The sequence below is a fragment of the Xenopus laevis genome, chromosome 3L (genome assembly GCF_017654675.1).
Source record: "Xenopus laevis strain J_2021 chromosome 3L, Xenopus_laevis_v10.1, whole genome shotgun sequence".
Classification (NCBI taxonomy): domain Eukaryota; kingdom Metazoa; phylum Chordata; class Amphibia; order Anura; family Pipidae; genus Xenopus; species Xenopus laevis.
The window spans coordinates 96,241,237-96,269,190 of NC_054375.1; the positions used below are offsets into that span (position 1 = coordinate 96,241,237).

Sequence of the window (27,954 nt, forward strand, 5' to 3'; positions counted from 1 at the left end):
TACTATAAACCAAATAAATATGTCCCTATGGGGGGGGGTGTCCAATAGTCCCTTCCGTTACAGGCAGACAAGTCATTTTGCTTTACAGTTCAGCTGTACGAGTAGGGTACCAACTGAAAGAATAAGGGGTGCTTTATTAACCTTCTAGCCATTCTTTGTAACACTGAGGTTTCCTGGCCAACCAAGTGCACATTTCTTTAGCAGCCCAATGAATATACACACATTTATACTGTAATTCATCTAAAATATGTAGATTTTATTAAACATTTAAGTGCACATAAGCATTATCTTAAACATTGTTTCCCTATTCAGTAAGGAAAATCTGGTTTATTAAATAATTATACCAAACCTACTTACCACACTGAAGACATTTATGATTTTGCCAAGCATATGTAGTGCCATCTTGTGTTCAAAACTATTATTAAACTACAAATTTAACAATTTGCATTTTTTCTATTCATGTTCATATTAAAATGGTGCTCTCTCTGCTCAAAAGAAATGAGAAATATCAGAATAGACCAAACTCTATACACTATTCCGTGCTCTGCATACTGTTCGACAGGCTCATTCATTTTTGCACTGTAGCTCAGGGTGGGAACATGTCATCAGGTACCATAACAAAAAGCCAAGCTTCCCTAGATTTCACGTGTTCCTTACAACCATTATGCAGGCTGCCGACTTCCTGTGTGAGTATCATGTGACCAGCCCAAAGGTTCCAAAATAGCACCAAACATATCATTTGCGATTCCTCCTCCAAATGAAGTTCCTGTTATAATTTAGATGAAACCACATGACTCTGGAGGGGGGGAGGAAAAAAATGATCAAAGTTACATCTATGTAAATAAAAAACAAACATGTAAAGACTTTGTGGGTCAGAAGGGGAATATATATTTAGCAAACAAATTTTAGCTAATGCCCAATTAAAGCCCTCATACTCAAATTGTTCCTACCCTCACACGTCTTGCTTATATTAAAACCCGTACAGGGTGAATCTTGGATTATGCAAGTGACATAGTGGTGAATGAGTGTCATGCTCAGTGTGCTCTGGACTGCTGTTGAGAAGATAAGATTATTGGTCATCTGAAATCATCAGATTATTATTTTAGAGATATGAAAACTTGAGAATAAGAATGCACTGGTTTTGTGTTTGTGAAATATGAATCTGAATTAATTAGACTTTTCTAGTGAATTTAATACTGTATGTTGTGAGTCACTTGAGTTTTAGGATTGACTCACAGCAGCCATTAGCATGTGCTATGAATCAACAAAAAAGAATAAAAGGAACCACTTTGGGCATCTCCTGCGACAGATATTCTCACTGCACAGGGCTATGGTGGCATTTGGCTGGTACAAAAACCCAGAACAGAAGTTGCAATATTATAGCAAGGCAAGATCAAAGCTGGGACAGAAAGGGTTAATACCAGGTCTACAGATGAGTGTGTCAGTAGTTGATTAATAAACCTCTCTTTTTTTGTGCATTTACATTGTGTGGCAATTCTTTAAATACTAGGTGTGCTGCCCTTGGTAAAACACCAGCCTTTTTAAAAGTTTGAAAAAAAGGCTGGTGTTTCAGCCAAAACTGCTATGCTACAAATTATATACTCTTTGCTGAGGATTTAACAGCGAGTGGTTACAGTTCACTAAAGGGTGCTGTAGAGTGAGAGTCATTTTTATACCTCCAGCTTTGGACTCTGTAGGGCTTATTTATCAATACTGGGCAAATAAGCACTTAGGCAGTAATCCATAGAAATCAATAATACCTTTTCAGCTTCCAGTGAAAAACTGGATTGGTTTCCACGGGTTACTGCCCAAGTTCAAATCTGCCTGATATTGATAAAGGCGTCCCTGTGAGTTTTATTTAGTAGAACCTCCACCTTACTGGTCCTGTGACGTTCACTACAATACTTCTGAATGATCAACATAATGATTTCTATTATCACACACTTATAGAACTGTTAATTTCTATCAAGACGAATACATTGCTATACACAGTATTTGCAGTTTCATACCATTTGTTGGCTTCTACGTTTCAGATGCAGTTCATATTTTATTCATGCTCCTCCGTGACACGGTCTTTGAACTATTAGCATATTTCTGTTTATCCTTCCTGTAGGAGACGAGATATTTATCAGGTAAACCTAAAAGCAAAAAAGCATACCAGGCTCTGGGAAGAATGGGTGATCCAAGGGGACACTGCAGATCTATTTGCACTAACAGAGTGATATGCACGCAGCACAGAAAGCATGACAGAAAGAGGCAAACGTAAGTCTAAAGCATCCTAGAATACACACCTAGAATAATAAAACAATGGTTTTTTTTTTATTAAACTTGATATAACACTCTTATCCTTTTCATCCGAGTATTAGATAACACGCACCTGAGAATTAATTCAGAACACTACGCAAAAAAAAAAAAAAATGTAACAAAATAATGTAGCATAACAGTTTTTTTGTAGTTCACCTCTAAATTAACTTTTAACATGATTTGCACAGTGACAATCTAAGAAAATGTGCATTTGGCTTTCATGGATTATTAACTATTTAACTCTTTGTTCAGCAGCTATCTGGTTCATAGTATCCAATTTACAACCATCAAGGCAGTAAAAATGAATACAATTTTGAGCAAATGTTTCATCTGTAACATCCTTCATTAGTTCGAATATGCACAGTTGTTTTCTATAATCTGCCAACTCAGTCTGAATGTGCAGATTCAGCAGCTTAGAACTGCTAATATTTAAGAAACCATGAAAAACATAATATTAATTTAAACTACATAAGTAAAAAAGTAAGTTTACACCAATTGTTTACATACTTGAATACTATATGACATAGAAACATGTCAGCATCATATGAACTAGCTACGCTACACTGAATACAACTGGTTTGGAAAGAAATGAGCATTCCAGCCAAATCAATTTTTAATTAAATTTGTTTACAATAACCATTATAATCCACTGTACTTTAATGCTGCAAAGACTGGGTTTCCAGGAATGTGGTATAGGAGCACAGTAGTAAGTAGCATATTTCTACCATTATATGATTTACACATGAATGTACCTGGACATTTTTATTTTGTTCCTGCAGCCTTGTCCTCCTTCCCAGTGAACAGAGTGCATACCTTTGCTCATCATGTTCCCACAGGACGTGCAGGGTTTACCGTTCGTATAGGCCTATAAGAAAATCTTAGTTCAGTGCAATATTTTTGGGTGGGTAATAGGTAAAATAACAGCTCTGTTGCTAGCATGAAGTAAAACAAAGCACTGGCAACAAGAAACTGCTTTTCCCCCTTTCTACAAACAAATAAACAAACAGCTCTACTAATACAGTAGAAAATATTTTTTTCATTACGGCCTACTAGGTCATCCGGCCCTATTTGATATAGCTGGCTTTGACAGCCCACTTTGATAGCAGACAGAGGAGGTAAGTGCGTCAGACATTATTGGCACCAAAGTAATTGTAGCGAAGGGCCGATAGCAATTTTCTATTTGCAGTTTTCTGTTGCAGCCTATATGTTACTACTAGGTCGGGCTTTTAGGTATGTCCAAATCAAGGACAATGGTTGGTAGTGGATCTTCAAGGGATTTTAATGGCCCCAGTCTGTCACAGAATTTCCCAACATACCACTGATATAGCCCAGGAAATGTTGCCTGCAGTTATACATTCATACGAAAAGTAAATGTCAAGTTGCAAGATCATTGGTAAATCATCTAGCATTTATTCTGTTATAGGGTGGTGGCAGACAGGGAGATTAGTCGCCCAGCAACAAATCTTCGCTTCTGTGGCGACTAATCTCCGGTCGCTTTGGCAACTTTGGAAATTTGAAGCGATTTGTTTGCCATCCTGCCAGTAACTCGTATTCTTGCCAAATAGAAGGCATTTCGGGGAGATCTCCCTGTCTGCCACCATCCTTAAGGCTGGTTGTGTCAGCACACAAAGCGTTTTAAGGGGGGAATTAAAAAAAAAAATACTTCTGAATTAGCAAGTGCTGTCTGTGATGAAACAGCTTTCCTAATCTGGAGTGAAATATCTGAAACACTTAATGTATCCCCTCCTGAAGTGTTACACCAAATGGTATGTAAGAACCTTTGCTCTGTGTGTTTCATTTCTGTAGCCAGCCTGAATTCCTGTTCTGCCAAGGTAATTGATTCCCTACTGTGAGGACAAATAAAGCCAGGACCTTCTGTAACACAATACACATATTGAGCCCAAGGTCCCCTTCTAAGATCTGTGCACTGTATGGATCCTACATGTAGACTTAACCCGGCATGCTCACCATATGGCACCCCATTGGTCCACCAGTATTGGTCCCTTATAATGGCCCACCTGGGATGTTATGTGATTGGCCCCTTCGGGATGGCAGAAAGAATCAAACCCTGTTCTTCATTTAAGATCAGGCTGTTCTTTTAGGTATGTCCAAATTGAGGACATTATATACAGATGAAAGATCCTAGAGACTGGCCAGATGTAAACCACAGCTGACCCTGTTCCAGTGACCAGCAGTAGCAGTGCCCATCATATGCAGGCAGAACCACTAAGTGAAGGGTAACTACCACTAAAACTCTGAGAAAACTTAACTTGTCCTACCCCATGGCCACATCCTCACACAGCCTGGTGCCATACCACTGCCTGTCATTAACTTTTTTTTTTTTTTTTAAAAGTGTTTTTATTGGTTTTCTCACACACAAAAAACAAGACAGAAGTGTCCCGTAAAGGAATCAAAAATTATACATAGTCAGTAAAAAATAAAAAAGGAAAAACAATAAAGGAAATACGACAGAGGGGAGAGGAAAGAAAGAGAGTCCAAGAGGGTGTGGAGTGTGGAGGGGGTAAACAGTAGACAAGACTAATATCTGGTGGAGCTAGCACAGACCATCCTTTCAAAACACATGGGGGCTATTAGTGTCAGAATTCAATACCCATAGCATCCAGACAGCTATAAACTTGTCCGTGCAGCCTCTAGACATATAAACTGCTTTATAGTAAGGGAGGGCTTTATTGACAAGGTCCTTCCAGTCCTCAAGTTTGGGTGCTTCACGCTGATTCCACCGAAGAACAATCATTTTCCTAGCATAGAACATTAGCAGCTGGAGCAAAGTCCGACAACCAATTGACCCCACATCTCCATCCATGCATCCCAACAGCGCTAGGCTGGGCCGAGGCAATATAGGGAAGACCAGAATCTTAGAAATAAATGAGAAAACGTCAGTCCAATAGCGAGTCAGTTTGGGGCATGTCCACACCACATGGTACCAAGTCCCCGGGTGCCCACAGCCCCTGGTGCAGTTCTGATCTCTGGTAGGATCCATACGGTGAAGCCGTACCGGCGTGAGGTAAGAACGCCTGTCATTAACTTTAACAGTTGTTGACATTCCCGGATTTGTGGAGAGGCCACAAAGGCAAATTTTTAGGGGCGGCATGCCGCCCAGCCGCATTGAAGTGCCTCACCGGGAGAAGCAGAGCTGGGAGCAGAGAAGCGGTAAACTGCACGTGCGTGGCGCACGCAAGTCGGAGTGGGGGCGTAACAGGCAGCTGGCTTCGGAGCGCATAGTTTAGAAATTTAGCGCTGGTTGTTGACTACAGGTTTTTGTTCTAAGAAAGAAGGTGTATACGATCCAGTGCCAAACCCTAACAGCTCTAAAACAACAAAGCTTTTTCATATCTTCATATTGGATGCCTTACCTGCTCTTTAGCACAATGTCCACATATCATGCGAGAAGCAAGTTCCATCTCATGATCCTCAGCATCATCATGGCAAATATCACACGGGTAGGCTTTTCCACAGCATGGGAACCTGTATCCAGTTAAAATCAGTAAATCCATGTACAGTGCAGAAAAGTTTCTTTCAGGTATAAAACAATGAAGTTATAGCAATCTGAAATACCGGAGCTATCCTTTTGAGCATTTAAATATAGAAACATGCAAACTTCAGCTTTTGCATTAAAAAAAAAAAAAAAAGATGCCATGGAGTTTAGCAGAGAGGTACAGCAGAGCCATCAAAGAGAAGGGAAGCTTTAATGGACTATTCTGACTCCTATGGACATAATAATTATAGGATTGTGCAGACAGCATACAAAGTTTATCATGATCAAAGAATAAAATGTTAGGTGACAGCTGTCTATTCTGTTTACATTTAAACTACTTTTATTGCATAATTAAATAGCTAAAACAACCTTTGTATGACTTTAATGATATCATTACAAAATAAATGCATGCTTTATTTGTTCCTTTAGGGTAGAGGCACACAATGCTATTTGGGCCAGATTAGTTGCCCAGCGACAAATTGCCACTTCTTCTGGCAACTAATCTCCCCACGATGCCTTCCCGCCGACTAGAATGTAAGTCGCCGGCAGGATGGCACTTGGAGCGCTTCGTTTTCTGAAGTCGAACGAAGTTGGCTTGTTTTGTACTCCACATTAACCCAGGCTCTCTGGTTTAGAACCAATCACTATTAACAATTCTTTCACTCAAGACAAACCTCAGCCAGCGGCAGCTCTTTCTGTAATGTTTGCAGGTTCCGGAGTCTGGAAGAGGTTTACCGGGCTGGATTGAAGGATCTCTTACTGCCTTTTTCCTGCCCTGGTTCATCAAACCTTTGCTACCTGGAAGATTTACTGAATTAAACTAAACTCTTATAAAACAAACAGATGTTATTGTCTACCGTAGGAATAATGCAAGAGCTTCGAATTAAAGCACCCTCAACTGCATATCGAATTCAGAAAACATACACCGTATTTGAGCAATTAACAGTTCAATGTCTCATGTGACTGACTATAAAATGCCTTTTTTATGCTTGTTCCAAGAAAACAATATTATGTAATTCCATGCTGGAATTACATTTTGCAGTTCTGCCATGCTGTTGGTACCTGTACAGCACTAGATTGATTTACTTTTTTTTTTTAAAAAAAAAAACCAATATATAGAAGTTCTTTCAAAGCTCTTCTCCGATATCCCCATGTTGTAATTTCAGGGCACATTGTTGTTTTCCTTTCTTCCTAAAACAAGTTTTCAACATTCTGCAGTTCTTATTAACTACCTTGTTTTTATAGCACTAACTGGGACTAGAAATACAGGGTTGTCAAAATAGGTTGATTAACAGCTGTAATTTTAAATTTAATAAACAGACGAGAACCCCTGGGGGAAAAAACACTTTCTCACTGTATACTGTACATTCTGTGCTGTGGGATTGTGTCATTTAATTTGAAAAATTACACCACCTTTCTAACACACTTCTCTCCTTGCATACCAATGCCTGGTAAGCAGTTCCATGTTTCTACACACTTTACATTATGAAACTGAAAAACATCAAGTAGCTGATGTTTTTCAATAAAAGGGGACATATTGCTAAAAAAAAGGTAAATCCATGTTCCTGATGAAAAAAATAAGCTTGTTTCCAGAGTGAATTAACAATTATGCACCTTTTATTTAAAAAACAAAACCCTTTTTCTAACATTGGGTAACTTCTTCTGTCTCATTGTTCTAGCCAGTTGCAATTCGGCGCACTACCAAGTCTCCCAAGGTCCTGCCGCTGCCTAAAACAATTTAGCGAAGCACATATAAAAATAATGCTACAAGTACTAAAGTTATCGTTCCTGATGCAATGCAATATATAGGTTCTAGGCCAATGATCACTTTCCAGTGTTCAGCTTATAGAGCTAGATCTATCACTTTAATAAGCATACCAATAATTTTTGCAGTGCAGCGTTCAATTTTCTGGAATTTTGTAGCTTCAACTGATATGCTGAGTTTACGATGACAATGGAGACAATTTAAATCTTTAGGGATGCCATATGAGAGACTCTGAGAAGAAAAAGCATGAGTGCATTTTATTTAATATAAAAGAAGGGTGCTAAGGTCTCTCTCTGTTTTCACCATAATTTTGCCCGCATTCCCTCCAAATATACTGCTTTGCTTTCCCTCGGTCTGCCTTATAAACATTTCTTATATTATTTTACGCTTTCCTCTTGACTATGCATATAGGATCTGATATTCTAGTCTTGGTTACTCAAACTCTGTAATAGATGGGGTTGATAAGGATATATCTTTCAGATGGGGAGTTAGTGGGGTAATGTATAAGCACTACCTCACTGAGCAGTGGCAATTTTATAAGGCCCTCCATACAGAAGCCTGTACCCTCGGTTTCAGTATATGTTTGCGTTGCCAAAATTACTGCAATGTAGTAAGCATAATGATACAGCCATGGTCATGATCCAGGCTCTGGTAAAATAATAACACTTCCTTTGTAGAACACACAATTCTCAGGCTGTTTGAAGAGGGAATGCTACTGGCTCCTGTTTTAGGCTATGATGTATGTAGAATAATCAGTTCAATTAGTGTATTTTATATGCACCACCCAATATCCTCTTTATTCATATTTTAAACCTTCTCCTTCCAATCTGCATTTGATCTCCGCTGCTACAACTAGACTGAAACTATATCCAATTTTATTGACAGTTTAATGGTACCTGGACTTGTCCTTCTTGGGAACAAGATAAGCAGCTGATTATAAAACAACAATCCTGAAGGATAAGATCTTTTGGGGAGGCTCCTTGTATGTCCACATAACCCAACACAACAGAAAACTGATGGATTACACGAGGGTGGAATGCCCCACAGATACGACTGTTGCATCGATCACATTGTGCTGTGCATGGCTGCTTCCCAGTGAGAGTCAGGTCTGCTATTGTTTGACACCTAAAACAAAGGGAAAGCTGGTTCAAATTCACATCATTTACATTTATATGTTCCCCATATGATTCATTTTTAGCCATACCTATTGCATTGCAGGGAAACAGAAATGCAATGTGCCATAAAAGTTCCTACATCTTCTCCTAGCTTTAAACCCAAAAAACAGATTTCTGTTCCTTTCTTTGGAGCTTCTGTCCCGCCTCCATCTATGCTCTTCATCCCAACATCAGTACCAGGTTCCAACTCATCCTCATCATCATCACAGCTTGTCCAACTGTCTGAATCCTCTTCAAGGGTTTCATCTGGAGGATGTCCCGAGTTGTTTTGTGTTACAGTCTCTCTAACACTTTTGTCTTCACAAGATGGCACAATGACTAATGCTTGCAGTTGTTGGTAAGGTACAAACTCAATACCAGCTTTTTCTGCATCAACGTCCCTCTTTAACTAGATAAACAGAGATGATAGAGGGTACTTTATTTACTCAGTGTGTTAACCTAGTCTTATAGTGAAAGGTTCAGTTCACCTAAGTGAAGGAAATAAATATGTTTCTGAAAATTTCTGCATCATTATTTTTAATTAAAAATTCTTTCATCTAGCCATAGTACTGGTTTTGGCACATGGAAACCCGAGAACATGTCTAGCCCGATGTCAGATTTCAAAATTAAATATATAAAATTAAAAAAAATCTGTTTTTCTTTAAAAAATGGATTTCAGTGCTGAGGTCTGCTGGAGCAACACTATTAACTGAAATATTTTGGAAAAAAAAAAAAAAAACTTTTCCTGTGTCAGTATCCCTTTAAATTATTCTAGTAAGGCCATACTAGATGTAGTCTGCCTTATGTGTAGCAATGGACATGGCAGCTCAGTATTCACATAAGGAGGATTCCAGATCCCAACAAGGTCAGTTGTGGTGTGAAACTTTATTTGCTGTTCTAGATGTTCTGAAGGGCTGATTGAATAGCTGATACACCAATGTTTTGTTATATCTGTAACCTTGTTATATGCTAAGGGAGGCAGTGGAGAAAGATCAAAGACTGATCATTAAAGGTGTCTAAAGACATAAAGGAACATATTTCAGTCATGTGCATATTTTTATTTTTTCACAAGCAAAAATAAAACATAATATTACCAGCCGGGCTCCTTCTGTAAAAAGCCTTTCCATGTTGCGATCAAGCCAGTGCAGATAAGGTCGGAACAAAAGCTCCATTTTACCAATCAGCTGATTGGTTGCATGTTTGGCTTCTAACCAGGCTAGAGATGCTTCACATACATGTCTGTAACACATGCAAAGAGAAAAAGTGCAAGCATGAATTAGCCATGAAACATTAAACTGACAATTCAGTGACTAATCAAAAGATATTACTATAACTACAGTTCCACCACGGAGCTACTATAGGGCAGAGATGATAATGAGCATGTATCAGTGCAGCATTAGCATTTTAGTGGGAATCGCAAATATAAAAACCTCTTGTTTGAGGCTAGTCATAGCAGCAATACACTGTGCCTGTATAATATTAACGTTAGTATATTTCGAGGCAACAATATATTCTTCCTCAAGTCTTTTAAAACCACTACAGACTTATCTTAGTGGGTAACTATCTGCTTTTACCCCAAAGTTTCCAAAACAAAGGGAAATTGCACTCAATAATGGTTTGTGTAACTGACTTCTAACCACACCTGTTTTTATGCTTCACAGTCCCAAAAAGGAGTATCTACAGATAACAATTCAATCAGACACTCTTTGTTGCCACCATGTATGCAAAAAAAACCATGTGGTGAGAAGTTAACTTCTGGGTATCTACCAAGCTGGCATGAACCAGAGTAATCCGACTTTTAATGTCTAATAAGGAAGACATTCCTTCCACTTCCAGGAACAGTAACACCAAAAAATTAAAGTGTTTGAAAGGCATGACAATATAATGTACTGTTGCCCTCCACTGGTAAAATTGGTGTGTTTATTATAGCAACACAACTATAGTTTATAAAAACAAGCCATTCAAGCACAGGTTTCACAGTATATAACAGATAAGTTCTGAAGAATCCCATTGTATGCAACAGGGCTTATCTGTTATCTGCTATGTAACCTGCGCCTTTTCTCCTTTTTTTTTTTTTTTTTTTTTTTACTTTGAATGGCTACACAGCAGCTTGTTTATATGAACTATAGTAAACTTTCTGAAATAAACAAACCGGTGTAGAGAAACAGTACATTACATTTTCATTACTTTAGATTTACATTAGATTTAAAATATAGTTATCAAATTAATAGTTCACAAAATGTTAACTACACTGGTTTCTTAACACAATGTGTAAACAATGTGAATCTTTTTGATTTGATGTCAGTATTCCTGTAGCAACAAATTATGGGTGTATAAATAATGTATAAAAAAAATATTTTTGGCTTAACCTCACAGAGGTGTATATTTCTGTACTAAGCATCAGATGACCAATTAAATATATTACCTAAAGTGATGGACATGATCATGCCACAAAAACATACAAAGTGGATTCATTTATATCTATTGGTCTGTTGCTTTACCTGCCCATAACAGGAGGTAAATCTTGATCTTCAGGAATCTGGACTGTAAAAATCTGAAAATAACAAACAAATATTGGCATTCTGGTGGTCATATTCAACAGAACACACTAAGCTGTGACATTCTGACCCACAAAAATAGCTTCTGCTGGTCATTCTGCTCATTCCCCAAATCCTTACTCCAATCTTCATGAGAAAGAGTTGGGTACTATGGCAGAGTGGGAATAGATATGGTAGTAAATCAGGCAGCGGAGCTGAGGGGAGGAAGACTAAGGGTCGTGCCTAAGATAGAGCTAGGGTTGCCACCTGGCCGGTAAAAATGATGGTTGATCCCAATGGTATTAATAGGGAAAAAAGATAAATATATAGGAAGGCCGGTATTTTTTTCTGGAAAAGGTGGCAATCCTAGATAGAGCTGGACATAAGGAGTTGAATGAATCACATATAAAGCATAGACTAAAATTACTTAGGTCACCATTGCTGTATTTTCATGTTACATTTCCTCCATCCTGTGAAATTTAAGCACATAAACGGTTACCCCTGCACGGTCATCAAGTTAAAGCCCAGTAGAAATCATTAGAAAATCATTAAAGAAAATCATTAGTTATTCTTTTTTATTTTCTTCTAATTTTAAATCTTTTTTTGACATACCTATTTTACTTATGTATTTTGGGACAACCTGGACTATGTAAACTGTAAACAGACTTTTTAAAGGGGCAAACTACACCCTATGCTTAGCGTAAGCCAAATAAAGGGTGCTCATACTAAAAATATGTTACGCCTTTTCTTTTCATTTTTAACCTTATGGGACCCATAAGAGGTGGTTAAATAGACCTGTCACCTACACATAAAAAGCTGCATAATGAAAGTCCTTTGCAAATTAAACACAAATTCTTTTTTTCATTAAAACATCCATACCTGTTATAAAGGTAATATAAATATTTGAGATGTCAATCAAATATTATCTGTCAATCACTTTCCATTAAGCACTTCCTACATATCACTGCACTTCTCACATTCCCCCTTCCCTCCTCAGGCTCTATAATTATGTAGGGCAATGCGCATGGGCATTACATTCCCCATTCTGTTGCATACACATGATTTTGGGGTGATACACAGTTTATCTTAATAACAGTGTCCACAAAATGGCTCCCGTCTGATTACTGTGATCGTGTCATTCCAAGACCGAAGGAAACAAAATTTACAAAAATACATATAGTGTAAGTAAAGTTTATTTTGCTCAGCTAACATGATAATAAAGAATTTGGAATTATTTCTTAGGGTGACAGGTCCCCTTTAATGACTTGTAAAACAAAATATAACATTTTGCATTGTGAATGCAAATATGACTGTAATTCTAAACAACATTAAGAACCTCATATCTTACTGGATATCTGTGTTAAATCATATTTAACTAAAATAATGATTTTTTAAATTCTATAATGTGTTTTACTGCATCACTTCTTATTGCGGGCATGCCAAAACACTCTACCTGGGCTTGTTGCTGTGAATCAGGCACAATTTGCAAATACCATTTTCTGTGTGGATATGGAGTCACTTCCAACATGTTGTGGGTATGACATAAATAGCAACATTAGCATGGAATAAACTAAATGCTGCGACATCCAGGGTGGTAGTAATTTCAGGTTCATAGCATCAAAAACATAACTTCTGCATTACTCATCAGTGCAAATTATGTCTTTGGGCAGCATTACCTTTAATGAATAGTGTGAATATGTGGACATCATTGTGCCCACTTTAGTGCAAAAATGAGCCTAGCCGTGTTTAAGGAGTCATGTTAACAATTGCCGTTTGGGAAACCATTTAAAGAGATATTGACACCAGAAATTTAACCTTTTTTACATCTATCATAAAATTGATTTTGAATGCTTCTTATAATTTTGCCATAAAGTATTTGCCCAAAGCTTTTACATTACCTATCTGACTCCCTGAGTTCGCCTATGAGGGGGGCTGCCATATTTGTGCAGCAGGAGTCCGTTAGCATTAGAAACTTTAACGGACAGGCTTAGATGGGACAGTCAGGTTGGCAAAACAGTCAGGTTTAGAAACTTCAACTAACAATTACTTACAAAAACAAACGATCAACATGACCTATAGGCAACTTTTAATGTACATTCATATTTTAAAAAGTAGTTTTTTAGTGTATCACTTTAAGTCTATTCTGGTCAGAAGTTTGCTTGTTTGCAGTTAAATATGTAGGGCAGCTAGTTAAAATTTTTACCAAATAAGCAACATAATAATTGTGTGTACACAGTGAATCCTGTTTGTTTTTAACTTTAGCTTTGTTGACCTTTACACGAAAAAAAAAAAATTCAAGTGTCAATAAAGCAGGATTTTGGAATATTAACAGAATACAAATGTTTTGTCACTGCACCCAATACCAGTTGTAGGCTGGAAGGCAAGCCATAATTAAAAAAAATTGGCAGAAGCATGTATTTGAGCCAAGATAAAAGAGCCAATGGTTTACTTGCACTTCAATGGTGTGCAAAGCTGCCGGTGTTCCAAATTCATTGCTCATTTAAGTTAGCAGTCACTCACTGAACGGAATGGCATTGAGAAACACCAATTTTCCTGTGGTTTACAAAACCACAGGAAAATTGGTGTCAGGGACAGGATCACTGACGGCAGCTGTAACGCAGGGTTGTAACGTGCCTATTGCTGTCTTTAAGCTCCAGCAAAACAGTCTTTTTCCATCCTAACATATCACTGTGTACTTTTAAATAGCCACATTTTTCCTCGTCTGAGGAAAACAAGCCTATCTGCGTTCAATTTTTTTCTGCTGACAGAATGTTTCCAGTTATAAAGGTCACAACTTGCTCTTTCAACAAAACATGTAGATTGTGCTAAGCAAGCAGCAAGCCTTGCATGACCAAATGGAAATAAATGTATAAAATTATAAAACTTTGGCTTGCAGTCTTTTTAATGTTTAGTTTTAACCCTCTGGCCTCTTCTGTCACAATGGAGTAAGAAACATTTCACCTTAAAGGAAAACTATACCCCCCAAACAATGTAGGTCTCTATTAAAAGATACTGAGTAAAACAGCTCATGTGTAAAACCCTGCTTCATGTAAATGAACCATTTAATAATAATATACTTTTTTAGTAGTATGTGCCATTGGGTAATACTAGAAAATTGCCATTTTAAAAAATAAGGGCCGCCCCCTGAGATTGTAAGATTCACTGTGTACACATACAAACCACATGTAAGGTCAAATGAGCCAATTAACAGACAGAGTTCTGCCTTTTGCTTCAACACTTCTTCCAGTTACAGTTAGAGTTGTAGTATTTCTGGTCAGGTGATCTCTGAGGCAGCACAGATAGAGTCACGAAATGGTGGTACAAGGCAAGAGATGTAAAAGGGCAATATTCATGTAAATATATATTCCAGTTTGGTAAGATTCTTTAATATGTCATTCAATTTGATATAAACTATCTGTTGCTTAGGTATTCATTTTGGGGGTATAGTTTTCCTTTAAATGACTCTGATGCCCAGTAAAACTGTAATAAAAGTGTCTCGAAAACAAAAAAACTATTATCCTGAATAGTATCTTGTACAATTAAGTCAAAGGCAACTGGGCTTTTAGCATGTTTCACCACTTATCTGTGAGTTTCAGCCAACACCTTACTGAAGTTCAATGGAACCATTGTGATTGGATGTCTGTGACTTTAAAGGGTTTAAATGCCAGGGAATTCCCTACCACTCAGTTGAACTGAAGAAGCCACTCATATGAGTGTTGAAAAATTAAGAAAAAACTAAGGGGCAGATTTATTAAGGATCGAATTGTGTTTTCCATGAAATTAAAGTTTTAGAGGTTATATTTTTGGTCGAAAACTATTTTATTTTGAAACTCTAATATTTTAAGTTTATTTTTAAAAACCAAGATTTATTATAAAGGGACTGTGGAAATAGCTTGAATCCAAAATACACCATCTAAAACCTGTTGGGGTCATGTAAGAGTCAATGGCAGAGGTCCCTTGAACCATTTGAAGATGTTAATAGCCTTCATGATGTTCGAGTTTTTAGGAAGGTTTTACCAGAAAACTCAATCAATTGGAGTGGTTTGAGTTTTTTTCTGCCAAAAACTCCATCAATTTGAGTTTTTTGGTTGTTAACACTGAACTTTCTGATTCAAGTTTTTCCATTCAAGTTTTTTCTTAAATTTTAAACCAATCGAGCTGTGAGTTCATTTGAGGTATAAAAAAAGCTCTAAAAACTGACCTTTGATAAATAACCCCCTAAAAGCCTTCTACTAGATACTGTAAATCATGACCTGGAGAAATTTCATAGACATTACCCTGCATAGTGAAATAAAGCCACTAGATGGAGGAGTTGGCAAAAAAATTAACAGTACAGACTAGAGTGTAAAGGTCCCTATAGACAAAGATTTTTCTTTGGTGAAAGACCGCTTTTAGTGCAATACAACCAATCCGTCAAATTATCGTGAAGTTAGTGGGAATCGAACGATCGTACATTTTAAGATTTTTTTTTTGACATCTGTCAGAAAATCGATCTGCCAGGTTAAAAAAATTGAATCGGTCACAGTGAAATCTATCTATGGTTGCAGGGCCAAGCAGGCAGCTACCCTCAGTTTTCCTGGCTTCAACTAGACAATATCGCTTGAAATGGTCTTTTTAGTTGATGGACAAATCGTACATTTAAATAAATTGTTTCTAGATAATCTTGGGCTCACGATAACGAAAAGATCTTTTTAAAATCTTTACATCTATGGCCAGTTTAACACAGTCTCCTCACTGAATAGAAATATCAAAGAGCAGACACCACAGAGAGGTGTTACATTACAGCAGATTCCCCATTATGGGAGGGGACTTCAGATAATGTTGGTCTACAAAAGTGGCACTGCCAAAAATGCAGATACATCCTTGATAACTGTTGTTAGTGAAGCACCATGGCAGCAGATCAGTGTTTGTATCCCTAGTTGACCAAGAAGAGAACCACATTGAATTGTAGAATGCCAGAATAAAAGGTTTATCTGAAAATACTGTATTTATACCCCAACCAGGCCCTGTACTTACTGCCTGCCAATGGCAGGTAGTAAATTGAGGTACATAAATTACCCCTATTGCATTAAAGCAGATTTCTGTTGTGGTACAAATCACCACTTGTCTACACACAAGTGTTAACAGGTAGCTGACAGAAAAGGTATTTTTGGTGTTGTGTAAGTTCCTGAATGATTTTACTACACTTGTTTAGGATTGTCAAGAACATAGATGACAGTCAAGTCCAATGACTACTAATAAAGAAAGGTGCTATAATGCCACTATCTATAAAAATTCTTTGCCTTTCTGTACATTAAGGGTTACATTCGTTTTACATCTTAAAGGCTCAGCCCTAGGTGACGGGAGCAGAGTATGAGAAACAGCTGCTGCATGATAAATACCTTTAAGGGATAATCATCAGGGAACTCCAGCATGATCTCCATTTCCTTCAGGTCAAAAGGCTAAGATGAAAAAGTCAATAGATTATGATCATGGTGATGAGCAAGTGGTATAAAGGATAAAGGTGGTGCACCGTTTCTGAACTTTGCTCTATCCTATCTAACTCTGCTTGCAAGGGTCCAATTTAGTGGATTGAATGAAACTGTACGATGAATAGGGTCTGAATAGAAAGTTAAGTATTAAAAAGTAACTATGATAATAATATTGTAGCCTCACAGAGCAATAGTTTTTTTACTGCAGGTTCAGGGACACTTGATTTAAAGTAACAGTAACATAAAAAAAAATGTTTTAAAGTAATCGGAAGATAATTTTCTATTGGCCTGCACTATTAAAAGTTTTGTTAGCTTCAGAAACACTACTATAGTTTTTTGTTTAAAAAGCTGCTGCTTAGCCATTCAGTCTAAAAAGGGATCAGGTTACATAGCAGATAAGCTCTGTAAAATATAATGGCGTTCTACAGAGCCCATCTGTTTAATTACCTGTGACATTCATCCCTATTTCACTGGCACATTCTTGGTTTTTTCATCATATGTATAAATGCTTTAAAATGTGTTCATTTAATTTATTTTTCATTTCTGTCTGTATTTACTTACCTTCTATTTGTCCATGCTTGAGCATAAACAAATGCACAGTAGCGTAAAACATTCCAGTTTTATCATTTTCATTTACCTCCTATTATCAGTAGTTTTATTTTTCCTTTTCTAGCTCTCCTGTAAACCCTTTCAGTTTTATTTCCCCGCCAGTGATCTAGGCTTTCCTTTTCCTTTAATAGTTGTGGTAATTGCTGTGTAAATAAGTCAGTCATGGCCAGGGCAGCCATCAGGGGGGGACAGGGGGAGAGTTGTAGGGGGCCCCAAGGGTAAGGGAGGCCTTGCCACGCAGCACTTTCTTGATTAGCCGGGCCCCCTGCTTTCTGAGAGCTGCTGACTTTCGGAAGGCAGGGCGGGAGAACAAGGGGAGATATCTTCTGTCCATTACTTCCCCTTATTGGTCACTGAGTTTAAGTCCCGGTTGAGCTGCTCAGGGATTGGATAGCTGAGGTTTGAACTTCTCCTCCAGCTCATCCAATCACCATGCAGCTTTACCAGGACTCGAAATTATGTGACCAATAAGGGAAGAAAATGCTGTCACTGGAAGAAGATGCAGCCACTTGTGCTCCCCTTCACGCCTTCTGTAGTTGGCAGCTCACTTACAGCAGGTGGGCTACGCTAATGAAGTAAGTGTAACATGGCAGGGCCCCCCTTAAGGTAACCCTTTGTGTTCCCTGTTGTGTGGTGGGGCCCTGACCACAAACTTTTTTTTTTTCAATGGAGGGGCCCTGACCACCAATAATTTTTTAATTACAATTTGGAAACCATAGCCACTAATGTTTTTTTTTTGTTTTTTAGTGCGCGGTGGGGGGAGGACCTGTAGGTGGGGCTTGTGGTGGGCGCAGCACAAGGGGCCCAGGAAATTTTTTCGTATGGGGCCCTGCAACTTCTGATGGCAGCCCTGGTCATGGCTCTAAGAAGGGACTTTGGCTATACTGTTTTGCTCAGACCTCCAACATCCAACCTGATTATATATGGCCATCAAAGTAAGACACTGATGCAAATACAGGGTATAATACACATATCTGGTCATTTAAAATGTATGCCTTCTTGTTCTCATATAACAGAGGGGTTCCCAAACTGTGAGGCTGCCGCCTCCACTTTAAGGTGGCCATACACGATAAGATCCGTTTGTTTGGTAGGGTCGCAAAACGAGCAGCTCTTAACCCGATATGCCCACCAAAGGCAGGGCAATATCAGGTTAATCTGATTGTTTGGCCCTAAAGTCAAATGATCGGATTACAACAAAAGAAATGGACACCACAGGGACGAGGACCACATCAAATAGCCGATGAGGTCCTAGATCACCAAAAAAATAAAACCTGCCTGATCAATATCTTGACGATTTTTGGACGGATATCATTCGGGAAGACCCGTTGGAATGCCCCCTACATGGGCAGATAAGCTGTCGATGGTGCCCCCCTGTTGGCAACTGTGAAGACCTGGATCGTGGATGGTTATAGAGTATTTGAAACTTTAGGCTTGTGCAGTAAGTTCAGTAAAAAAATACTGCATATCTAAAATTTGGGTTGAATGCCGACATAGTGTTGGATTACAGGGGTGGTGCAAACTGATTCTAAAAAGCAAGGAGTTAAATTAACTTAGAGGTAATTACCTCAGTTAAACCAATGAATAATTTAAATAGTTTCTTCAGGCATATTTCAATTACGGATCTTGTCTAAGTAGATCAGTTTGTATCTTTTACTCTTTATTACTTACCCAGTCTGGATCTGTAGGTTCCACAGTTACTCTGTAATATGTAACCTCTCCATCATCTCTTTCCTGGACAATAACTTTATCTTTTGGAAACCTCTTTAACAATTGGGAAATTTCGGTTTCTCTTAGTCTTTTAGCCACATCTAGGGTTACATCACCAACTCTAAGACCCTCTGGAAGTGCTTGAGGCCTCTCTACTGGCAACCTAGCCTTAGTACTGCTAGTAGTTGCCTTTTTGTCCACAGGAGGAACATTATTTAGTGGTGGAAGGCTGTCAGGGTGCCAAAACTTACAGTGGTTTTCCATGGCACAATATCCAGAAGCAAAGTAGCGACATAGTTTTCGGGGGAGGTATTTTCTTTGATGAGTTTCCAGGTTTTTTTTTAATGGACCAGAATAAGCTTTGTTTGTGGAACAGGATATTTCAGCTGCATTGCTCTTCTCAGAAATCTCACATGAAACATTTTGCTTCCGATTCTTCTCAGAATGTTGGCAATCTGCAAGTTGATGGAGAAATCGACATCTACTACCAAACCGGCAGTATCGTCCCTGGGAGAAAAACCTGCAAAGGTGTTGATGCTGTTGGCGGTGAGATTTTTCTTGGCTGCAAACAATACCGTCTTCATTTGCAGGGGGTACTTCTACAGGTTGCATATCACTGTCAGCCATTGCGCCTAGGGAAAAATTAACAGTCATGAGTTTATTAGCACTAGGTCATGGATGTCAGCCCTTAGAGAATCTAGGCCAATAATATCATACCGGGACCATATTTAATAAGATTGGAGACAAACATCAACAGTGATGTTGCCCATAGCAACCAATCTGATCTTTGCTTTTGTTTTCTAACTTGTAGGTGACTGTTCACATCTAACTGCTGATCAGAAATATCACCGGTAAAATTTGTCTCCAGTGTTAATAAATATGCACCCTAGAAGGAGAACTAAACCCCCTTGCTAATAAAAGCCCCTAGCCCCCATAGTCCCCCCTCACAGGTGTTAACAGCAGTAAATGCCCCTAAGCCTGTAATTACCCCTCGTTGCAGAGTCAGCGGAGCTCACCAGAGCCATCTTCAGTGCTTCGGTAAGTAAGCGCCATATCGGCGCATGCGCAGTTGGCTCAGTCTTCCACTTCGTGATAACTAAAGGTGGCCATACACGGGCCGATAAAAGCTGCCGACAGACCGTGTCCGCAGCTTATTGGCCCGTGTATGGGGCCCCCGACTGGCTTCACCGATCGAGATCTGGCCGAAAGTTGGGCAGATCTCGATCGAATGGGACAAAAAGTCCCGTCGGATCGCAGCCGCATCTATTCGTTGATGCAGTTCCGCGATCCGACCGCTCGTTAGGCATTGTTAGGATCCGATCGTTGGGCCCTAGGGCCCACGATCGGATCAGCCTGATATTGCCCACCTCAAGGTGGGCATATCGGAGGGAGATCCGCTCGTTTGGCGACATGCCAAACGAGCGGATCTCTCAGTGTATGGGCACCTTAAAGGGGTTGTTCACCTTCAATGTACAAATCTTATGAAACCACTAACAATGCTCTCAATGTGTTAGAAAAACCATTTTCCATAACAAAAAGTAAAAATGCCATTGTAAAAACTAATTTTTATACCTATTAACTCAGTCCTTCTCCTGTCTCTCTGACCAGTTTTCTGAAGTGATGGGAGTGGCCTATTTTGAACCTGAAACACCAAGAACTTCCTATATGATGACATCATCATGCCCAGGCTTTGCCCTTACTTGTTTCCTATTGGATGTTGATACTGCCCTCCTCCTAGTAATTTATTGGGTGCTTGTGAACTGTAACCAGTCACATAATTTGAATGGTCATTGGTTGATTACTCAATTGTAATGGCAGAGGTTAACAGACGCAGCATATAAACAAACCTGCCTTGCAACAAACAATCACACAGCCAAATAGACAAATACTGCAGAAAAGGAAGGAGCAACATTGTTCTCCCAATTCTGGCACTCTCCTTCTGCCTAGACTAAAACTGAATGGAGAGCCAAAGGGGTGCAACCTTTTCTGGGAATAAATACTGGCTTTTCCATATTTTTATCTTTTAATACCTTTGGCATTAAGCATAATGTCAGTTATTTACAAAATTGCAACAAAACCAGCACTGACTCGCTTAGAAACGTATGTAACTTACACATCTAGCAGGGACAGTAGGGCTGCCACCTCACCCTTTTAAAACCAAACACATATGAAATCCACAGCCTGCATGGCTAATTATCAACTCATTTAGATGCTGCAGACTGAACTGATTTCTGTGCAGCCATGTATCATGCATCTAAATGAATTGCTAATTAGCCATGCAGGCTGTTGATTTCATATGTGTTTGGTTTTAAAAGTGTGAGGTGTAAACCCTAAGTGATTTTGTGCGCTCTCCCGGGGGGGGGCGGGGCGGTAATTTACCTAGGAAAACGATACTTTTTTTAAGTGTTTAAGTGTTCCAGAGCTCTAAATACCAAAAAATGAAAAAGTTATATTTTTCATGATATAGGGATCTATACCAGAAAAATATTTTACTTAATGCACAAAAATTCAACTCATTTGGAAAGCCTCAAGCTCATACAAATAGTCAGCTGCTGAATAATGATTTTTTATGAGGTAAATACACAAAATAATACATGCCCCCCCCCCAAATAATATATTTCTGGAAAGTACAAGTGTCATCTCCCATAGTATCCATTACAATCCAATAATTCAAATTTTTAAAAATGATTTCCTTTTTCTCTGTAATAATAAAATAGTCGCTTGTACTTGAGCCCAACTAAGATATAATTAATCCTTATTGGAAGCAAAACCAGCCTATTGGTTTTATTTAATGTTTACATGATTTTCTAGTAGACTTAAAGGAAAACTATACCCCCAAAATGAATACTTAAGCAACAGATAGTTTATATCAAATTGAATGACATATTAAAGAATCTTACCAAACTGGAATATATATTTACATAAATATTGCCCTTTTACATCTCTTGCCTTGAGCCACCATTTCGTGACTCTATCTGTGCTGCCTCAGAGATCACCTGACCAGAAATACTACAACACTAACTGTAACAGGAAGAAGTGAGGAAGCAAAAGGCAGAACTCTGTCTGTTAATTGGCTCATGTGACCTTACATGTGGTTTGTATGTGTGCACAGTGAATCTTACGATCTCAGGGGGCGGCCCTTATTTTTTAAAATGGCAATTTTCTATTTATGATTACCCAATGGCACATACTACTAAAAAAGTATATTATTATGATAATGGTTCATTTACATGATGCAGGGTTTTACACATGAGCTGTTTTACTCAGTATCTTTTCATAGAGACCTACATTGTTTGGGGGGTATAGTTTTCCTTTAAGGTATGAAGATCCAAATTATGGAAAGATCCATTATCCGTAAAACTCCAGGTCCCAAGCACCTCGATCCCCCCCCATCTAGACAGTTGAAGTCTGCAGTACACAGCCCACACTCCCCCTCCCTCTCACAAACTTGTAACAGTTTCTCTTCAGTACCTGAATGCTGCTCAAATTCCCGAGCACAGCCCAGCACAGGAAGCAGTGGCAGATTGACAGCAGACATAGCCAAAAGGAGTAAAGTTAGCTGCCAGTACAATGTGTGATGTCATATAAGGAAGAGGAAGTGAACACTGTAGTGTTTTTGGGGGTCAGTGACCCCCTCCCAGCACAGGGTCTGTGTGGAACTGAAGGATTAGTGCAGGGACACTTCTGAGGTGAATATCTCTTGAACTGTACTTTTTCTGTTAACTATTTCTATGGAAAAGTTTGTCCTATTCATATGAACTGTTAGATTTGTCAATTTGTTACAAAGGTGAACAACCCCTTTAAGCATGCGCCAAAAATTATAGAAGTGCTGGAAGAAGACCCAAAGATTACTGAAGCGCTAGAAGATGGCGCCCGTGAGCTCCACTGCGCTGACTCTGCAACAAGGGTTAATCACAGGCTTGAGGCATTTACTGGTGTTAACACCTGTGCGGGGGGGGAAGGAGCAGGGAGGGGGGACTATGGAGGGTAGGGTTTTTTTTTTTTTTATTAGCAAGGGGGTTTAGTTCTCCTTAAGCAATACAATTTTAACTTCCAGCAACCCACAGCAATTATTGGCTGTTAAGGGATGCTGGCAGCTGTATAATGGACAGCCTTCTAAAAACATTTTGTCACTTTGTGGAAAAACTAAAAACATAAGTTACATGCCCATATATAAAGAAACATGTAGTCAGTGCACAGCCTGAATTAGGCCACATATATTAATCCATTAAGGCAGTGCTATACAGCATGCAGTACAGAATGTTGCAATTCAGCTGCAAAGAGTTATATTTTAAAAATACAAAACACATGATGAATTTTGAATCGCAAGGGGCTCAAAACATGTATTTGGCATAGTAAAATAAATCTCTTTTTGCAGTTGAACTACATCATTTGCAATTTTCTCAGTATTGTGTATACAGTTACATTAGTATGTGGACACCATCTATGGATATGAAAATATCAGCTATTCTGTTGAACACCAGAAAATAATTCAGCTTACAACCCACCTTGTGATTCAATGCAATTTTTCTCATAAAATATACAATGCACATTTATGGGCATATACCAGTATACAACTGCCTAACTATCTTAAACTAGCAAAAGTTTCAGAAGATAAAAAAATAAAGAATCTTGTGGACAAAGTGATTTGCTGTAACGTTTAACCAACAATGTAGATTTTTTTTATAACTTAAAAATCTGGAGATTTTAAAGTGAAAAAAATAGAAGCAAACAAAAACAAAACAAAAAAACAATGTAAAACACAGGTTTCACCATCAGCTGTTATTACATTAGATCTTTAACAACCATATTTATAATAAGTTTTCTATGGACCTCCAAAATAGATGGTGTCCCAGCTAACTTCCATTTGGCCGCTAATGTTATACATGCTATAGTTAATATATGATTGACCAATTTCTGTGAAGAGTTGGGGATCTCTTTGATAGGTTTTCCCAGTAAAAAAGTTACAGGGACTTTGGTTATGTCCTTGTCCTTATATTGTGGACTTCATCCCAATAGGGAGTGATATGTCCACAGTAAGTGAGCACGGGTCGGGGTACCCTCTCCAGCTCTGATGAGAGTAGATGTTTTTTTCCCAAGAATTCCAGCATTTGGCGGCCACTGCAGTCGCCTCTTCTGAAAATAGGCACATCGCAACAGTGTCACTAGGGGTATCATTCATTTACACAACTGTCTAAAGCTGGCCATAGACGCAAAGATCAGATTGTACGAATCGAGGATTTGTACGATATTTGGACCGTGTGTGGAGAGTCCCGACATTTTTGGTCCGGCGGAGATCGGTCGATCGACAGGTTAAAAAATTTCTGTCGGCTGCGGGTAATTTCTCTGCGTGTATTGCCGATCGTATGATTTTCAGTGGGAGACTGTCACTAGCTTTGTCAGACATAACTATCGTACGATTGCTGTCAGGGGCAGAACATCGGCTGATCTGTTCTTACTACTTCTGAATGGCAAGACTTTGATCTTTATGGTTAGTGGCAGGTTGGGAGATGGGAAAGTCCGATCGTACGTTGATTCGTACGATCGGATCTTTGCGTCTATGGCCAGCTTTAGTGTGCTGCAAACTGGCATAAAAGAAGCAGTGCTGGCGAAGTACTTAAAGAGAACACCTGGTCAAAGGCAGGTGTAAAATACAGGGATCCTTTGTGCCCATAACATTAACCAATGTGCCTCATTCATAATTAATAGGCACAGTGCTGTAGGTGCTACAATAGTGATAGTAAACACTCCAGTGTCAAAGTGCTTTCTGTATGATAGAAGTTTTTCATATATTTGTGCTCCTTGCAAAATAAGGCCAATTGTGCATATAGTCCTCAAATTAATGGGTTTAATTAAATTAAAAAAGATCAAAATGTTATAGAATACATCAATAATATTTAGAGTAGATTTCACAACAAAAATTCCTGTGCCAGGAAACAAAACTGTAAGTAACAGTGGCACAGTAAAAGTGCAATTTACTTGCATAATAATTTGTCGGTCTTTATTCATTCATAGTCCATTATTGGACTATGTAACTAGCAGTTAGTCTAGGCAGCTACACCCAAAAATGATAGATCTAACTCCCTTTAAGAAGATGACAGTTTCATTTTGCACAGAGGTTCAGAAAAAAACATATGTTCATAGCATATTCTGCCCAGAAAGCCTCCAATATAAAATGCTTAGACAGCAAACATATTGTTCCCTCTGAAATTAAACTTTCAATGAATCCTTTCCAACTGTGGTTAAGTTATTATGAAAAAAATTGAAAGACCACCGTATTGGTTTTAGCAGGATTTGAAGTTTGTATATTAGGGATGCACTGAATCCACTATTTTGGATTCGGCCGATCCCCCGAATCCTTTGTGAAAGATTCGGACAAATACCGAACCAAATCCGAACCATAATTTGCATATGCAAATTAGGTGTGGGAAGGGGAAAACATGTTTACTTCCTTGTTTTGTGACAAAAAGTCACGCGATTTCCCTCCCCACCCCTAATTTGCATATGCAAATTAGGATTCGGATTGGCCAAGCAGAATGATTTGGCCGAATCCGAATCCTGCTGAAAAAGGCCGAATCCTGGATTCGGTGCATCCCTATTGTATATGTGTGCCCTACTTGAAGACCAGATTTAGCATTTTAATCCACAGCATAACGTTCTTGTAAAGCAGTAATGCTGTGCAAATTCAACAGCATTTTGGGTAGTCCACCTTTGTGTATCATTTCATTTAAGATATCTGTGTGCCCCCACCAACTCCTGTTCACAATAACAAACAGCACCTAAATAGACATAAAAGCATGTAAACACATATTCTTAGCTGTGTTAAGGTGGCCATACACTATAAGATCCGTTCGTTTGGCAAGGTCACCAAACAAGCGGATCTTAACCGGATATGCCCACTAACGGCTGGGCGATATCGGGTGAGGCCGAACGATTGGATTAAAATACTACGAATGGGCTCAGCATCAACTAGCCAATGCGGTCCTGGATTGTACAAAAAGATCAAACTTGAACGATCGATATCTGGCTGATTTTTGGCCCGATATCGATTGGGAGGACCCGTCGGTCTAAAGGACCGATATCGGCAGCTTTAATCTGTCCGTGTATGGCCACCTTTACACCCCTAGGCTGTCACAATCTGATCTTCATTCAAGGATAGGTAACTCTGAATCTAGCCGAGCTGGAGGAGCACCTTTTTTTGCAGTTGCCTTGGGTCACAAGTGATTGCTGACAGCACACAGTCCACTGTTTGTCCTTACCCCAATGTTGGACTTGGACACCAGGGGCCCACCAAAAAACCTTAGACCAGGGGCCCACTCTCAGTACTATGTTTCTTCCTCTCCCACTCAACCTCTATTCTCCTTGTCTCTTTTATTTAGATCCTATAATCTGTTGTTCCATCTATTTAATCTCTTTGTTCTCATGGAAATAAGGAATGGCCATGAAATAGACCAAGTGCCAACCCGCAGGCTAAAATGCAAATTGCCGGTGGGATGGCAGGGAAGGCAGTTCGGGGAGATTAGTTGTCCCGAAGAAGAGGAGATTTGTCGTCGGGCGACTAATCTCCCCGAATCTGCCTATGGGCCCTGACCCTTAAAGTAAATAAAATATAATGCACTGTTGTATTACACTGGTAAATGCTGTGTGTTTGCTTTACCTATAGTTTATATAAACATGCTGCTGTGTAGCGATGGGGGAAGCACTGCATTCTTTAACACAGCTAATCCTATCTGCTATGTAAATGTGTACCTTTCCTCCTTTTTCATCTTGAATGGCTTCCATTTCTTCTCCTTGTCCCTGCTGAGCAGAAACCCCTCTAGTTTCACTAGAGGCAGATGTTAGAATTGATAAAATAGTTGCTAATACTCCAGAGATGCTGCGGAGTAATGTATCAACTAATCATATGTATTAAATTGTAAAAGAATTTGCACCAGGATCACTGAGCTGCCACATAACACTAGAGACAGCGCCAGTAAACTTACATTTTTGGAAAACTCGTAAAAGAAAATAAAAAAAAATGGAAGGCAATTGAAAAAAGGATTTCTTAAATATACGGAAGGTGAGGAAACCCCTTTTACAATCACTGTTGAAATGCTTGGGGGGACAGTTTCATAAACATCAAGCACAATGTTCACCCTACACACACCCCTCACACAAGCTTTAATACAGGGCTGAATTGGAAAGCCCATACGAAAAGCCTCTTTTCACAAATGCTGGTATTGCACAATTATACAACGAGAGGTGGCACCCTGAAGGGCACTACTTTGGTGCTGTAGGATGAAGTCCAGGCTGACGGTGCAGCTCATTTTTATCCAGTAAACGAGACTACGCGTTCGGCTGCAGTTGTTGCACTGTGTGAATGGGATTTGCAAATACACAAAAAACACCACCGACCGGGTCAGTTTCACGTACCTATTATATTATAGATTGCAGCTGGGAGCTAAAGACCTCGGGTGATGAAAGTCCTAAGGCAGGGCCAGATGTATAAGCGCCCAGGCTGTAGTACAACAAGGGCCTCTGCACTGACAGGGAACTGAGACTAGTGTGAGGTGCAGACAGACTAGCGTGAGGTGCAGACTAGTGTCAGGCCATTCCATAGAAACACGTGCAAGAGTAGGGGTGTGACAGGCCCGGAGTTTGTCACTTAAGTTAGACACGTCAGGCGCAAGTATAACACTGCGCAGGGGCAACAGAATAGTGAGAGAATACTCACACAGCTAAATAGCTACTCGGCTCTTACACACTCTCACCTGAAATCCGGTGCCTTTTCTGCCCCTTTACTACTAGAACACAGTGGCAAATGGGACTTTCGTGATGTCACTATCACGTGACCCGCCCCAAAGATTGCCTTCCGGAAACCCCTGTCTCTGCATTCAGAGCTTAGCCCTTCCTCTTTCCTCAGCCTACACCA

The 27,954-nt window shown here is 39.1% G+C and overlaps 1 protein-coding gene across 6 annotated transcripts; it reads right to left on the minus strand.

The window, feature by feature from the left end:
• Positions 1–235: 235 nt before the first annotated feature.
• On the minus strand, positions 236–27,932 carry XB22167168.L (uncharacterized XB22167168 L homeolog). Of its 6 annotated transcripts, XM_018252861.2 has the most exons (13): positions 27,794–27,932; positions 19,005–19,675; positions 16,638–16,697; positions 11,221–11,273; positions 9,814–9,958; positions 8,770–9,128; positions 8,462–8,690; positions 7,679–7,796; positions 6,475–6,598; positions 5,679–5,790; positions 3,057–3,169; positions 2,010–2,107; positions 236–796 (listed from the first exon to the last, which is right to left on the minus strand). In XM_018252861.2, the coding sequence occupies exons 2-12, from the start codon at positions 19,668–19,670 to the stop codon at positions 2,041–2,043; spliced, it is 2,046 nt and encodes a 681-aa protein (XP_018108350.1). In that variant the 5' UTR covers positions 19,671–19,675; positions 27,794–27,932; the 3' UTR covers positions 236–796; positions 2,010–2,040. The 6 variants fall into 6 exon arrangements, with proteins under 6 accessions (XP_018108350.1, XP_041442581.1, XP_041442582.1 ...); XM_041586647.1 differs by lacking the exon at positions 236–796 and having other exon boundaries at positions 2,010–2,138; XM_041586645.1 differs by lacking the exons at positions 236–796; positions 2,010–2,107; positions 3,057–3,169 and adding an exon at positions 3,177–5,179.
• Between the last annotated feature and the right edge of the window lie 22 nt (positions 27,933–27,954).

What these genes read in the sequence shown, in the direction of transcription:
- XB22167168.L (XM_041586645.1), bottom strand. Translation starts at nt 19,670, where the DNA reads ATGGCTGACAGTGATATGCAACCTGTAGAAGTACCCCCTGCAAATGAA. An exon ending in CCCAAGAAGGACAAGTCCAG is followed by an intron (nt 7,797 to 8,461) that starts GTACCATTAAAC and finishes TTTTCTTCTCAG; the next exon opens with AGTCTCTCATATGGCATCCC. An exon ending in GACATTGTGCTAAAGAGCAG is followed by an intron (nt 5,180 to 5,678) that starts GTAAGGCATCCA and finishes TTTATTTCTAAG; the next exon opens with ATTCTGGTCTTCCCTATATT.